Source organism: Ochotona princeps, chromosome 12 (genome assembly GCF_030435755.1).
Source record: "Ochotona princeps isolate mOchPri1 chromosome 12, mOchPri1.hap1, whole genome shotgun sequence".
NCBI classification, from domain to species: Eukaryota; Metazoa; Chordata; class Mammalia; order Lagomorpha; family Ochotonidae; genus Ochotona; species Ochotona princeps.
The window spans coordinates 7,859,010-7,875,992 of NC_080843.1; the positions used below are offsets into that span (position 1 = coordinate 7,859,010).

Sequence of the window (16,983 nt, forward strand, 5' to 3'; positions counted from 1 at the left end):
GGATGTCACTGTGGCATTGTGGGTTAAGCTACTGGCTGCGACACCAGCATTTCACGTAGGCAATGGTGGTGTTTGACTTCTCCACTTCTAATCCAACTCCCTGCAAATGCACCTGGAAACACAGTAGAGCACAGGCCAAGTGTGCATGCATCTGGACCCATGTGTAAGACCTAGAAGAAGCTCTTGGCTTTAGTATGGACCTGCCCTGGCAGTTACAGCCCTGGCTGTGAACCAGTGAATGGAAGCACTCTCTCCTTCTCTCTCCCTCCAACCCCCTCTCTATTTCTCTCTTCCTCTCCTCCTACCTCATTGTAGCTCTCTCTTTTAAACCAACAAATCCTTTTTTATAAATGATCAAGAAATTCGCAATCACAAAGCAATAGAGTATGACTAGTTAGAACGGCTCTTATCAACTGAGACAAATGATTTCTCAGTTCATGATAGTGACTTACGAAGTGAAAAGATAACAGAATGAAAAGGTTAGTTGCCTGGTTTCACCCATTTACCCTGCATGTAGATATTGAAATACTGCACCACACTCCATAAACACATGGATGCATTACATGTTCATAAAAAAGCTAATAAAGAAGCCTGCGTGATGCTCTGTCATCACGTCTTTTCAATGTTCCCATGTGCAGCTCTCTACAGGACACCTGCGATCACATCACAGCCTGGACATCTTGCCCTACATGATTCCCTAATGGGGCATGAAGTTCATCAATTGTTGACTTTGTTTCATTTTAGGTTCCTGACAGGTTGTCTGGGGCCATTCAGACTTTGCAAATCTTAGTCCTTCCCTCTTTCCTTTAACTGGCCTACTCATTGTTCCTGGTATATTTTTCACACTTTGATTTCCTCATCCCCTACTCTACATTTCGAAATCTCAGAAAACAGTTAGCATACGTCTCCGCAGAGTTTCCTAATACCCGCACAAGGAACCTACCACCTCTCCTCTGAATTTCTATACTACTCCATTTTTTATTTTAGATGGAGTTTTTCTTCTACTTTGAGACAGGTAGGTGTCCTATGAATCTTTTGAATTCTGTGAAATCAATATTTAATCATTTTGTTTTCAGAGTGCCAAACACAGTTGGACATTGCATATTTTCGACAACACTTGCAGTGGATTTGGACTGCATTTGTCCAAATATCACCATTTCCCACCCCTACACCCAAACTGAGGGCTCTCCGCCCATTTCAGGGCATGTTCACTGGTCATTTGGTTAATTAACAGTTGTTCAAGGGCAATGGAGAGGCCTTGAACACCTGACTTCTTCTACTTTCTGTAGAGCAATGTTAACAGAGTATACACATATTCTTAGAAATATCTTCTCAATGAATAGTTTTAAACTGATCATATCTTGAGCTTATCATTACATCAAAGTTAATATAAAGTGCAAATCTTAAGCAGTTAAAAATTTCCCACTTTTAAATAAAAAAGTAAGGAGAATGCAATTTCCTTCAGGTAACAGTTCTGTGGCGATAGAAATTTGTCAAATGCTTGTGTTTCTAAATGCCCCCCTTGGTTGGCAAGAATTGTTACCTAGCTAACATAGCAGAATAATTTGATATCTATCCTAAAGGAAGGTAAGTCTGTCTTGCTTTGGGATAGAATTGGTTTTAGACTACTGTCGGATAGCTCAAAGGTTCCTCACAGAAAGTAATTTGGTATACAATTTATACTCAAGGAGATTGGATATCTTTGTTTATGGTGTCATTCACCATAGCCTTTTGCAAAGCAGAGTTGGCATCTAAGCCAGGCAATGTTCAAAGTTCATTGCTGCTTAAATGTTTTGCTTTACTATGTTATATGACATAGAATAAAATGACTTTCAATGATCTCTTCTTAAAAGCTCTAGTAATTTGTCATTCATTCAATAAGTATCTCTTGTGCATCTGGCATTGTTAGAACATGAGAGTGAATAAAATAGGTGGTGGCTGAATCTTCCTTGTCCTTACTGTCTAATACTGGAGAAAACAAGTAACGCTAAGCAAAGAGACATATTTGGTAAAAGACAATGCTGGTATAGTCAGCAAAGAGAAGATGGTTACTTGGGTAGATATGGAAACGCTCAGTGAAAGCCAAGGGCTGTGAAGGAGGCAAATGGCTGAGGTCCTAAAGGCAGAACCTACAAAACCAGTGAGGATTCCTGGGACAAAGATCTGAGTTGGCTTCTTACAGGAGACGAAGTTGAAAAACAGTATAACATTGAAATAAAAAATAAAGTTGGAGAAATATTCAAAAATCAAAGCCTAAGGCCTGGTAAAGTAGCCTAGTGGCTAAAGTCCTCATCTTTTATGCACCAGAATCTCATACGGGCACTGGAATATGTCCTGCTTGCTTTGCTTCCCATTCAGCTCCCTGGCTGTGGCCTTGGAAAACAGTAGAGGATGGCCTAGGAACTTGCGACCCTGTACCCGCATGGGAGACCCAGAAGCTGCTCCTGGCTCCTGACTTTTGATCGGCTCAGCTCTGGCCATTGTGGCCAGTTGGACAGTGAACCAGCAGAAGGAAGATTTTTCTCTCTGTATCTCCTCCTCTTTGTATATCTGTCTTTCCAATAAAAAATAATTTAAAAAAAATTAAAGCCTAAACAGCATATTATTGGTACAGAAACTAATTATATTCCAAGAATAGGACATAGAGCAGTATAATTTAATCTAAATTTGTCCTTTCATTTTGGCACCTGAGAGTGACAGATTGAAATATGTACAGAAGGAGCAGGCAAGGGGAGGAGAGATGACTCTTATTGTCTAAGAGAAGGTGAGGGGATCTTCAAGTTAGGTGGAGGAGGGGAAATACAAGTAGGTGGAATACAATACTGGCTGTACGACTTATGAGATGTGTTGCTAGATTGAATGTGGCTTGGTGCAGAGAGCACAGGCTAAAGCAAGGCCTATACATGCCAGAATTTATAAGAGTGGGTGGTATTCCATCCAGCTCCCTGCTTGTGGCCTGGGAATGCAGTCGAGGACGGCCCAAAGATTTGGGACACTGCACCCGCGTGGGAGACCTGGAAGAGGTTCCAGGTTCCCGGCTTCGGATTGGCACGCATTGGCCCGTTGAGGCTCACTTGGGGAGTGAATCATCGGACGGAAGATCTTCCTCTCTGTCTCTCCTCCTCTCTGTATATCTGACTTTGTAATAAAAATAAATCTTAAAAAAAAAGAATGGGTGGTATTCTATATTTGATAAGTGAATACATTCACCAAGGGAGAAAAATCCCAAGAAATTGCAACGTTTAGGAACAAGACAGAGGAAAAAAACGCTCAAAAATGAAGACTTTTAGAACAAAAACAGAAAATAAAATTGTGTTGTATCACAAGATAAGGAAAGACTCCCTCTAAGAGTTTCATGGAACAGAATGTCAAGAAAAGGAAAGGAAGGTAGAGGAAAGGAAAAAGGAAAAGGAAAAAAGAGAAAAAGAAAGAAGGAAAGACAGAAGAAAAGAAAACCATATAGTTAGCTTTACGCAGCTTTTCTGCTGCTAATCAACATTGTGCTCTGACTTGGTTTTGTGACTGGATTACCCAGGAATGGCGGAACTATGGAAGAAGCACATGCATTTATGCCACTCGTGGAGAACAATGGCTCTGCTCACTGGCAGAACTGGCAGTGGTAAGTCATCTTCATAGACTAAGCCTGTCACCAATCACCAGACAGGACAACTGCACAGCATACACCCAGGAAACACTTGAGATGCTCCTAATCGCTGTTCACCCAGTGCTCCCTGCCTTCCAACGGGTCATTTTCTAGATGTAGATTATGTTCATCTCCTCCCAGATACTGAGTTGCATAACTCTGGTACCAGATTACCATGAGTGGGATTTCGTCTGGTTCCCTTCTTTTCTTCCATAAAGAAAATATTCACCCGAAATGCTCTGTACTTGATATCCTGTGCAGCTGCCAGTCACATTGTGCTAACTACATTTCAAAAGTTACCTCATACTGGAAGGTCAGTTTCCCAGTAAAGCTTCAAGTGGCCAGCAGCTACTGTGATGGAAATAGACAAACAGAACATGTCCATCATCTGACATTCCACTTGACAGTACTGCTCAGATGATGACCATGTTCAGCGACACACAATGGCTTTGGGGCACTTTTCCCAAAAATACCCTGATGATGGCTCTTGAATAGGTGGCTTATGAGTGGATGCCAGAGGATATGCGTCTCCAAAATTTTTTAAAAAAAAAACATCCCCTGCTTCTTAGCGAAGCTGTAATATGAAGAGAAGGGGACTTTTGTGTGCAATTTCCAGGAAGGTATTATTTTTCACAGGATAAGGGCCAAATACATTCAGTATTTGCCCTTTGCTGCTGTTTTTATTTCCTTCCTGCCTCTTTTGCCCTTGAAGGAAGACATAAAGCTGGAAGTTCTCTATAAGTATGTCCATGAGAGGGGCTCGCATGAGAAGAGCACAAAGGGGCAGACTTGGGGGTCTTGGGACACGGGTGGTGCTCATGAGGTGTCCACAGCATTTGTCCCTGAAATCACAACTCAGACTTCGTGTCTCTGTCAACTGGCTTCAACCAAACACAGGCTTGATACATTTTAAGTCATTAAAGAGCAGTGTAGCATGAAAATTTAATGTGCAGACAAGAGTCCTCTGCCTGTGTTGTTCAGCTCTGGAAGTTGCAGCCTGAGAGAGGACCGAGGGCTTCTTCGCTACACAGCACAGGCATCCTCCCAGGATCAGGATGCCATACACACTGCAGCTAAAACTAAAGGAGTCCCTGAAGACATGTGAATCGACTGTGTAATTAAGTGGCGGCTCTTCATTATGCCTTCGTGTTTCTTCAATTGGGCTCATGGGCAGCTATTGCAAGGGCTGGGAGGAAACAAAAAAAAGCTGTAACAGTTTATTCTTATTCTCATCCTGGGTATAAGGAGGGCAGGAGACAAGTCTCTGACTAAAATTTTATTAGGCTAAAGCAATTAAACACATATGAGCCATCCTTATGTGAATTAAACATGAGTAAATGTTAGGGACTATCAGTATGGACAAACCATATTTTTAAACAGTGTCCAGTAAGAAAGCATCTATTGTTAGGTTTTACGGTAAATAAGGCGTTTTGAGAGGGTTCACCTGTGGCCTATGATGATTATCCATAACTCACAAAGAAGTTAATTAAATGACAAATGGCCTCTGTAGTGATTTTCTTTTTTGCTAGTCATTTTCATGACTAATTTTCAAGTTGTGATGTTGGTGTAATCAAAACTGAACTGCTTGAAATCAAGAGCTGAGGTGCCTTCACCTTCAGGTACAATTGCTAATTAAGCCCAACCTATTAAAATTGGTTTGATCATCTTTCATTTCAGTGTTAGGAAAGTGAGTTTAAAAAAAAAAAAACAACTGGCTCTTGGTTTTCATGCCCTTGCTGATTAAGTAGGTTTGTGAATATGTTCTTCATTTACTTGCATTTTCGCTAAAATGGTGCCAGGTCTGATTTATGATCAAGGACCTGAACGTTGCTCTGTGGTCACAGACCAACACACGAGGTGAAACGTCACAGACTTTTGTCCTATGTCTCATGGTGAGCTGATAAAATCAGGCAAATTAGTGATCCTGATTTTCCAAAGGAAGGAGTAATGTCCTTATACCCATTTCTGGTTCTGTGAGATGCACCTGCCACTTGCTGATACATGATGGTAGAGAACAGGCACTTTAGAAACACTGCTTGGGTTTCCTCCCTGGCACACAGCACTTCAAGACTCCAACTTTCTTCTCAAGCACTTGGTGGCCAGTGCTTTGAGATACTTCAAAGATTCTCCCTGATATCTTGTGACAGAGAAGCCACTTCAGACACTCGCTGTTTACTACAGATAGGAGGCTCTCTTTGCAGGTCCACTTGGCACAGAGACCAGATCCATTTGATTCTTTGGATCTCATTCTTTCCAGAAATCTAAAAGGAGAATATTGTCATCATTATTGTACACCAGGGTAACCTAAAGAAACCAGGTAACCTGCTGGAGTTATTACAACTCACAGCGAAGAGTCAGACCCAAACTCTAGCCACTCTGAAAGTGAGTTTGGCATTGTGTTCCTTTGCAGCACTGCCTCTCTTGGCACAAAAGGAAATGGCTACTTTCATTTATGTAAATCCTAAATAAAGAAAAAAAATAACAGAAAATACATGCATACACAAATCAAAGAAATACATCATTAGAGCAGACTGTCTCAAAACACTAAATTGCCTAAACAAAATTTGTAAGCCTATATTTTTTAAAAAGATTTATTTTATTTTTATTGCAAAGTCAGATATACAGAGAGGAAGAGAGACAGAAAGGAAGATCTTCCGTCTGATGATTCACTCCCAAAGTGGCCACAATGGCTGGAGCTGAGCAGATCTGAAGCCAAGAGCCAGGAGCCTCTTCCAAGTCTCCCACACGGGTGCAGGGTTCCAAGGCCTTGAGCCATCCTTGACCGCATTCCCAGGCCACAAGCAGGGAGCTGGATGGAAAGCGGGGCTGCTGGGACTAGAACTGGTGCCCATATGGGATCCCGGACATGCAAGGAGAGGAACTTTAACCACTAAGCCATCGCGCCGGGCCCAAACCTAGATTTTTTTAAAATAAAAGTTATATCCCTCAAAAAACTCACTAAAATCACTAAATGAAACATTTTGAGTAATGGATTTATGGGTGATTTATTTGTTACGAGTTACATTTTCTTTTTGTAAATGTTGAAAAGAAAACATTAATTTTAAAACATTCTATATAATCTTAATGTCTGGGTCTGGTTCAACAGAACCTGGGTCAATGGCTCATTGCCTAAATCTTCACCTTGCAAGTGTCAGAATGCTATGCATGTGCCAGTCTGTGTTCCGGCTGCTCCGCTTCCCATCCAGCTGCCTGCTTATGGTCTGCAAAAGCAGTGGAGGATGCTCCAAAAGTCTTGGGACCATGCACCAACATGGGAGACAGAGACGAAGTTCTTGGCTTTTGGTTTTGAATCAACTTGGCTCTGACCATCGTGGCCATTTGGGGAGTGAACCAGCAATGAAGATATTTTTCTCTGTCTCTCCTTCTCTTTATAAATCTGCCTTTCCAATAAAAATAAGTAAAACTTTAAAAAATTCTAATGTCTAAACATGATTGAACTATGATGATCAGAAACAAAATAATGTATATACATGACAAAAATAGTAAAAAGTATTAAAAAAATCTTCCCAAGCATTGACCCAATCAAAAAATAAAATTGCAACACTAGATGCAAGAAAATTTCTCAGTTCTAAATTCTTCACATCAAATTTCTGTACACCCAAACTCTGGCTTTTCAAGATGCATGTCAAGTGGCATATTGAACCTGAAGAATTCTCACGTCATAAAACAGGCAACAGGTCTGACTGTTTTGCTTCTTATCTTTATTTCTTCTTCCTTTATAATTATTCAAATAAAAGGTCTCAAGCATCAACTTTCACCCAAATTTTGTGTGTGTATAGCAACTTAATCAGGGTAAAAATGAAGGAGAAAGAGAGGAGGAAAAGGGTTTAGGCAAGGAGGGAAGGAGAGAGAGAATGAACTGGTTATGTTCATCAGAATTGAACCTAAATGAAGAAAAGAGGTTTAGGAATGTGGCCAATGCCATCCTCATGTTATAAAGAAGCTGTTGCAGTATGCAGGATGTGCAGAACAATTTCAGAAGGACTTACTAAGAGTTCTCACTAATGTGAAAGAATGACAAAAACAGCGATGAGTTATTCAGAGGAGAAGTGAACACAGGATTAAGAATTCTGATCAAGGAACAAAAGCACAATATATCACAATTCCCTCATCTATAACGCTTGTTTTTTTCAGTCAGTGGAGAGCATTATTCATCAAAAGCATGTCTCATCTAAACATCTAGCTGCCCCACTGTGCCAGGTACACTAAACTAGGTACTGTATCCCTGTACCAGGTTTCCTCTTGATGTCTCCATAATTCAACCACTTCCTGTTCTATTTCCTGATCCTTTTCCAAAATTTTCTCACCCTAAGTCCTCATAATAAGGTCATATCTTTTGAAAGAGATTTATTTATTTTTATTGGAAAGGCAGATATACAGAGGAGACAGAGAGGAAGATCTTCCATCTGATGTTCACTCCTCAAGTGGCTGCAACAGCTGGAGCTGAGCCAACCCGAAGCCAAAAGTCCAGAGTTGCTTCCAGGTCTCCCACGTGGATGCAGGGTCCCAAGGGTTTGGGCCGTGCTCGATTGCTTTCCTAGGTCACAAGCAGCGAGCTGGACGGGAAGCACCCATTGGGATCCTGGTGTGTTCAATGTGAGGACTTCAGTCGCTAGGCTATCATGCAGGGCTCAGGCCATATCTTTAAGCTATCTCTTTCTCAGCAGACTTTCAAGGACTTAGTCGCCAGGTACAGAATGCCCAGTTAGCCACAGCAGGTGACCCCATCAAGTCTGGCAGCAAAGGCCTCTGGGTCAGCTGAATCAGGGTCTACAGTCATAGAGGACATTCAAAGTGACAAGTGCCCAGTGTTGTTTCAGAACAAATTCAGACAACCCAGATACTTTTAAAAATAGGATGATTTGTTATTTCCATGACCAAACCTCTTCTACGATTCTTCTGTCATCCCTTGAGTTAACCTCAGGCCATTATCATGGCTTTCGAAAGCATCTCACACTGTTGTTTTAGCCCTGCAACTGTTCTTTCCAGTCTTCAAGTCTATCTAAATCACATTATACACACTATCCCCACTCCCCATTCAACTCAGCATGCGTTGTTATGACTACACTCACATGCCCTTGGAAGCCATCTCCAAACAAACACTAGAGTGAGTATGAAAGCTCTGACATGTGAACAATAAGAAGTTATGAGCTCTCAGATTATGTCAAAGAGAGGTCACGTGCAATAACCTGCATGATTCGAAACATTTCCTATGATCAGGGAAATTAAAGATCACTAGGCACATTTGGTAAAATCAGTCCAATTTAGATGGGCTTCAGCCCCAACCAAGAGGAATGAAGCACATAAGTCTGATATTACAGGTAAAATGGGCAAGGTGTATGTGCCATGAGTCCTTGCTGATTTATTACCAGAATGTGTCATTTACATGATAGGAGATGTACTAAACAAAGAGACATTTTCTTCCTTTTTAAAAATAACAATGACCATTTTTAGATAAATAAGAAGGATAATTTTAGACAGATGGAACTATAGAAACTGGTGGCACTCGCTGTGCGAGTTAAGGGCTCATAGCTGCCATTGCACTCTGCCTTGCTTGGGTAGAGCCACTCAAATCTTCCCCATAAAAGGCAGATTTCTGATCAGGAATCATTAAGGATGATTCTAATACAGATGACCCTGGCCATCCTACTTGCTGATGCAGAGTGAAGAGTGAGGAGACAGTTTATTTTATGCACAAAAGGACAGAAAGGAGAGATTATTCATGCTGCCCAATGAAGATAAGGGAGTCAGGGATCAGAACAGATTGAGTTTTTGTTTCTCAATATTTTCTAATGGCAGTAACTTGTGTGCCAGGAATTGTCCCAAGTACTTTACATGCATGAGCTCATTTAATCTTGCAATTCTAGAAATAAAGTATTATGATCACCATTGTACAGATACAAAATGGAAGTTCTATAAAGTTCTGAGATTACTGAGGTAGTCAGTTGATGAAGCTGGGGGTACACCGAAGAAAATTTGACCGCATTGCCTTAACCACTGCACCATACTGCCCTTAACATAAACAATGTTAAGTGTTCGCGAGAGACACGTGGTCTTGTGACTGCCTCACCAACATGATCACTATGATTTTTGACCTCTGCTCCCTCCGTCTTTTCCTTCTTTCCCTCTTTGCTGCATTTCTCTCTCTTATAGAATACATTCTGTTGGCTAATGGAATATCTCTTCCATTTTCTTACAAATATGAATGAGACACAGAACCAGAGGGCCATTTTGAGATTTCATTATTGCTTTCAGGCTGAGTACACACTCTTGAAGAATAGTAGGGATTTGTTCTACTTGTTATTTGCTAAAGCCTTTACCCAATAAAATGTTAAATCTGTGATTATGAAGTGGAAGTATGCATTATAAAAATTGAAAAATAAATCAGTAAGAAATACAGAAGGATGATGGGGAGGGACACGCACACGAGGGAGGCTGGGGTGCTAAGTACCACTATGCTCCTAAATCTGTATTGTGAAATACATGGAAATGGAATTTGTTCCTTTTTAAGTACATTTTAAAGCTGAATTTAAGGACATGTAATTCTTTCTGTAATGCAATGATTAGAAAATAGAAAAACTCAACCAAGTTTTAAGCAGGCAAAACCCTTGTTTCTCAAGAGTCCAGACAAGAGCTATGGAAAAATCATCAAATCTCAAAAAATTTTGTTCATACACATATTTTGTTTTCTGTATAAACAAACCATGGTCTTGTGTGTATTCAGGTCAAGTTTTTGATGATAGACTGAGAGTATGTCAATGTAAAAAATAAAAGAAGAAATAAGAAATGAAGGACGGAAGAGGGTCTTATGTAGGTGGTACGCAGGATAAGATGAAACATATCAGCATGTATTTACAAGATACACAAAAGTTTGTTACTGTATAAAAATTTAGCAAATAAAGAACATAGAACATAGAAAAATTAAAAATCTAAGAATTTTCCTAGCAGTTACCCATAAATCACAGTCTGAAAAACAATTGAATTGCAGCTCCTTTTTGTTATTTACAGGTTTGCATTTGCAAATCTGCCTTCTTACTGACATGCATTTGCCATTTACACATTATCGACACTCACAGAGCTTCCCCAGGCATTAAGAACACACCTGCAGGTGAGCACTGAGCCCCTGGGAGTCACGTTACCCACTGAGACTACAGCAGGTCACGCTCTGCCTGCAGCCTGCAAACTGTAGCCCGGCATCCTTTAAATACAAGAATCCATGCTAAGCTTTTGAATTTGAGTTTTTTGGGGAGAGAGGGCATGATTTCAAAATTTTAAATGGCCTCCTAAGATCGAAATGTAGCCCAGTATCTCCAAGTCTAACACTTAAGAGAGCCATGATGAGCTTATGGAGGAAATGCTCATGCTTGTAAAGCTATGTTCTGGCAGGAGCTATTGAGGTTTTGGCCATGAGTTCAAGATTAATGAACCAATAAAATATTATATAATGCAAATTTAAACAGAAAGAAAAATAAAGATATATGTTGATGGGCTGATTAAAATACTATGGCCAAAGGCAGGCATCTAATCCTGTATTTCCCTCAGGAATTTGGTGTTCACTAATTCAGAGTCCAAGAGAATGGTAATAGAACATCAGCAGCATGTGTAACACGAGTCACCTACATCCTGGGATTTCCTGGCTGAGGAAGAGGAGGCAGTGTCTGTGCAGACTGGTAAATCAGAAGCAGCAATTCAGCAATTCTAGCTCTAGGGCCCTTATAAGGAACATGATCAGTCTCTGTAGAGACCTCTCACCTCCCAGGAACCATCACTTTTGAAGTAACAGGGTTCAGTAGAATGTATGGGGACAGGTGTATGAGCCCTGGGGTCACATTTGGGGCAGAACTTAAAGCCCAGTGCCATTAGCCAGATGTTAAGGAAGTCAACAAGCAGGTGAAGGAAATATTATGAACAATAAACACCAATTATTTATGTTATTCCAATCTCACATTTCTCAAGAACGTTATTCAAAGGTCAAAGTGAATTTAATGACCCTTCTTTCACACTGGGGAAATATTCAGAGATCTTTCAGTCAATAAAATATTTTAATATTAAACTTGGCTGCTGAAATTTAAAGAAAAGCAGATGAGAATGAATATATTTATTGTCATCAAAGACATTATAAACATCTGCCTGTTGCTAGCTACATACTGAGCATAGAGGAGTATATAGGGGCGGCAACAAATAGGGAACTTGAAAATGTATTCATTGTCTGTAATTAATTTTTACTCTATCATCTATATTGGGTAACATTAATTCTCTAGGTTATATGTCATCTCTAAGAATTAGTCCTTGAATGTGTAAGGATTTTCTATATCATAAACAAGGATGTCAGGATAACAGTGTTTTAGCATGTCCTTGGCCGTTTCCCAATCTACTGTTAATCCTTCCAAAAAAAATTAGTAAGTTCAATGTTCTCAAAAATCCAGACAGTGCTCAAAGAATCACAGGCTGTCTGGCAGAATCCAAAGAAAACACCCAGCCTGCCTGGCAGGAGAGCCAGGCTCCTCTGGCAAGGAGAGTACGGCAGGTGCAGTCGTGACCCTGCAAGAGCCCTTCTCACTTGTCTTCTTGCTGACTTCCACGTGTGGCTCCAGAGCCTGTTGATCTCACACACCTGTGAAGTGGCTTGGGGGGGGGGTACCTCCTAGAAGCAGTCCTTAGTGAAGAGCTGATGGATGTCTAAGAACTGTGTGTTTATCCCAGTACAAGGCAGTGCTAGACTGATCGCAGTTTTTACTGGCTGCCATTCATGTCCTACCACTTCTGCAACTCTTCTAATAGGATTTCCCTAGTTTTAAAAACAATTTACTTGCAACCAAACCTTTTTCTTGAATTTTCTATAAGGTTTCCTTACAGACTACTAATCTGATTATTTGCATTTCCTGCTGTTAAATAATTAATTGGCATGAAAATTTACACATTAGTCTTTTATCTAACCTGATCTAACCTGATGACCAAATTGCTATAGCATGCAAGTATTTGATGTTCTTCTGGGGAAAATTGTGGGACAGAAAAAGATTTAGGAAGTAAATCCTGGATCTTCTACTCTTTACTTACGGGTTGTTGGTTCTTCAAACTACACTCACCTTTCCATTTGCTAAGTAAAGAAAGCATAAACAGTTTCTGAAGGTGGCTGTCATAATGATAGTATCAGAAAACCTCCAGCACAACAGGTTTTTTTATTTTGTTAATGACCATTTGCTCTTGGTTCTCAGAAATGAAGGAAGAAAGTGTCCATCATTACATGGTGAAGACATTGTAGTTGGTGAGAGGGAATGCACAGGGAGGCAGAGAGAAGGGACCTCGCAGAGAGAAGGCAGGACAGAGGGTTCCCAGTAACTCAAGCATATTCCAAAAGTACTACAGGTGTTTTGGTTTCTACTTTTCCGTAGCAATGACCTTGGAGATACGCAATAACATTTAAAGCCGTTCCTTGTTCATTTCACATCACTAACACTGGAAACCCGAATGAAACCATCTCTACAAAATAAAACCCCTGATGACTGAAATAACCAGTCTCTGCTTCATTTTGCACTCTAGGAAACCTATTACAGTCAGACAACGCTTGCTTGGGTCTGAGAGCCACCATGGAAACTAGGGGTATTGCTCTTATGATTTTGTCTGTGCTTACAGTGTGCTCTTACATTTTTAAATGTGTGTTTTTTTCATGTTATGTGTAAAATGACAAAATTTTATTAAAGTGTTGACTTACAACAAAATCTCTATTATATACTCTTATATTACTATCATAGAGTATCATCGTATCTAGTGTTTAGACTCAACAATCTTATATTCTTATGCTCCCGAAATCAAGAATTTAGGACATGAAGGCATTTGTGAACCTAATTTTATACTGTTTTTAAGTCAAATTGTATACTACTTTTTGCTTATCTTTATTTTTACCAACAAGTTTTTGTTAATAACTAGAACAAGAAAAGTGGGTGAAGAACCAAGTTGCGTGCAGGGAGTGTGAGACACTGAGCTGCTCCTACCTCCACAGACCACACCATCTAGGTCTTCACAGCGCCGGTCGTCACACTCACATGTCTTCCCGTGCACCCTCTGGTCTCCTGGAGGGTAACAGGTGCATTTCCCACATTCGCATTTCCCTGGAAAATAGAGAGTGTACTTTTTAGGACACTCACAGTATCCGAAAGGCTTTAGAAGAAACAAGCACAGTTTTCATCTCCAATTTTCAGGGCCAGTTCTGACCTGTGTCTCATGATATCTTGACAAATAACTTTTGTGATATCACATGGTATACTGAAGGCCAAGCACAAATGTCAAGGTGGTTGATTTATGGGATGGTAATTTATGGCTCAGAGTTATTCACATTTAACATTCCCTATTTTTGTTTCATTGATTTAAAAAAACTGATTATGAAGCTTTCTGGCTATTTCAAATCCATTTAGTTTGATGAGTCCACTTAGGTAGCTTGAGGTGGTATTCAGTCTACTAGTTGAGATAGCAGGTAAAATGCCTGCATCCACAAGGGAGTGCCTGGGTAGGATACCTGAATTCACCCACTGACTCCTGCTACCTGCTAACCCAGAAGGCATGGCAAACACTGGTGATGATTAAAGTAACTAGTTCCTGCCATCCATGCAATAGACTTGATTCGAGTTTCTGGGCATTTTGGGGAGTAAATGGATAGCTGGGGAGGTTTCCTCCCACCTCTGATTCTCAAATAAAAATTAAAGTAAGTCAATTTTACAGTTTTGGCATAATTTTGCATAATATGGTTCCTTTAAAACTAATTTGGAGGAGGGGTGGGGAGAATCCAAGTACCTATGAAACTGTGTCACATAATACAATGTAATTAATGAATTAAAAATAATAAATAAATTTAAAAAAAAACTAATTTGGAACTGATTAGTTACATGAGAAACATTTTCATAATAAAAGTACAAAAAGAAATGTACTATGATTTCCATGATTCAGTTTTGCAAGTACAGGGATTCCACCTCCCCTCCCCTTCTTCCGTCCACATTCTCTTCCCAAAACATTTTCCCCTAGATTATTACAATATTATAGTCTTTCAGCGACAGTCACAAATCCAACATTCTGGATCATATGGTAGATCAATTTTCAGCTCACTTAGCACTCTCTATACTGACTTCCATAGTTTCTTCACTGACCTACACCCCGCCAAGAGCGGAGTTGTACCTTCTCCCCCACATCCACACCAACAGGTGTTGTTAGTAGAGTTCTGAATGTAGCCCAATCTCACTGGAGTTAGAGGCAATCTCAATGTAGTTTTTATTTGTATTTCCCTAATAGTTAAGGAGCCTGGGCAATTTTTCACACTTTTATTAGCCATTTGAACTTGTTCTTTTGAAAAGTGCCTGCTCATTTCCTTCACCTATTTCTTTGCAAGGCTATTTGTTGTGTAGTGTGTGTGTGTGACAATTTAATGACCATTTGTAGTTAATCTCAGTTTATAGAAGCTTACAAAAGCTTCTTCACAATGGAATAATGGCCTAAATTCCTTACTTTCAACTTTCATTTTAAAAGTACAAGCTTTATTTTGGGGGATAAACTTGGGTCATAATTTAGCAATCCCTGAATTAGTCAAACTATGAATATTTTCAAATCAAACATTTAGTATACTTTATTTGTAAAGAGCTATGAAATCCATATCTACAAATCCTCCTTAAGGTTAATTATTAAGACTTTCATCATTATTTCTTTTTTTTTTTTTTTTTTTTTTTTATTGTTAATTATTTTGCATTATGTGACAGTTTCATAGGCTCTGGGAATCCCCCCCTCCCTCCCCCTCCCCTCCCCCCGGTGGATTCCTCCACCTTGATGCAGTATTACAGTTCAAATTCAATCAAGATTCTTTCATTGCAAACATATACCAAGCATAGAGTCCAGCTACTTATTGTCCAGATTGGTTGAACAGTTTCTTGGGGAGACCTTTTCTGGTCTGAAGTTTGAGCTGGCAGAATATCATCACAGTCAATTAAGAGTCCCAATATAACATCAACAGCAATTTGCAATGTTATGGAATTGACATGGTTTTGAGTAACCAGTGTATTAAAAAGAAAAAAAACAAAAATTAAGGAAAACAAGTCCTAGCCACAACCTATGATTAGCTCATTGACATTTCAATTTAGTTCATATACAGGACCGGCTGCTCTATACCTTAAAATGGCCATAAGGCACCATTCAGCTGTTTCGTGTCCATTTCATCTTAGTATTTAGCCAGTTGTTGTGTTGAAGTAAAATTTTGCTGATCTTGGCAGATTTTAGGATAATCCAGACTGGCTTGTAACTCTAACAAGATATATGTCAACATTTTAGGTGCAGAACATTTTTTTTTTTTTTGGGGGGGGGAGTGTGCAGGAAAATCCTCAGCACCATGGTGAGGAGTAAAACTAATCTTTGTGACCCACCCAGCGAGGCATGAGCCAATCCATGCCAGCTCTTTCCTGTCAGATTTCAAGTTCTACTTTCTGTTGTTTATTTATTTTAGGTTTTTTTTTTTTTTTTTAGTTTGTATGATTGTTTGTTTGCTGTGAGGGGTTTTCGAAGCGATCCCGATGGTCATTGCGAGGGAGGGGGGGTCCAGAGGTGGAGCCAGTCTCGGACCAGAGAAAGCTCTCCTCCCTGGTCCGGAAGGACGTTTATTGTTCTTCTGTTTCTGCAGACCACTCAGGGCTTCTGGTTGTCTTTCCGATGACGTTGGTTTCTGCACTGTAGTGTTTGGACTTCTTCCATCCCCTGTGGAAGCTCCGGTTGGGGGTGGGTGACCTCAGAGTACTCGGCCTCCGAGGGCATCCAATTCCCTGTGGCCTCCTTGGCAGTTGGGATATAGTCCTTGTTGCTCGTATTAATAGTTTGTGGTGAAGGTCTGGGAGTCTTCATGGTTGGGATCCAGGCTTTCTCCTTACCACCTGCTCCACCCTGGAGTGCTCCCCTGCTCCACGCACATGACCTCCTGTTAAGAGGTTATTTCTTAAACTGTAACAATGTATAGAACATCATGACTCTGTATTACATTATTCCTTTTTCATAATATCATTCACGCACTGGCATTTTTATTTACTCTCTAAGGAACTGAGACACAAGAACTATTTCATGATAAACAGGTTCAAAATTTACATCCACTCTTTTTAACCTTGAAACTTGGGCACCCATACAGCATCTTCAAACACTCATAATGTAGCATGAGGAGGCTCCATGAGAAAAAATTCCTTTTGTCTGAGAAATCAGTACCAGCTTGCCAGCTATTTAGCTAGGTGACAACACTCCGAGACATCTGTTACTCTGTCATTAGCCCGACCATCATAATTATACATCCACTGAAATGATCC

At 40.1% G+C, this 16,983-nt stretch overlaps 1 protein-coding gene across 1 annotated transcript in view; it reads right to left on the reverse strand.

The window, feature by feature from the left end:
* Positions 1-16,983, reverse strand: part of ITGBL1 (integrin subunit beta like 1) — a 202,375-nt gene that overhangs the window by 12,268 nt on the left and 173,124 nt on the right. The window contains exon 8 of the mRNA XM_004577369.2: positions 13,657-13,773. Within this exon, the coding sequence (XP_004577426.2) occupies positions 13,657-13,773 (117 nt within the window). The remainder of the gene's footprint in view (positions 1-13,656; positions 13,774-16,983) is intronic.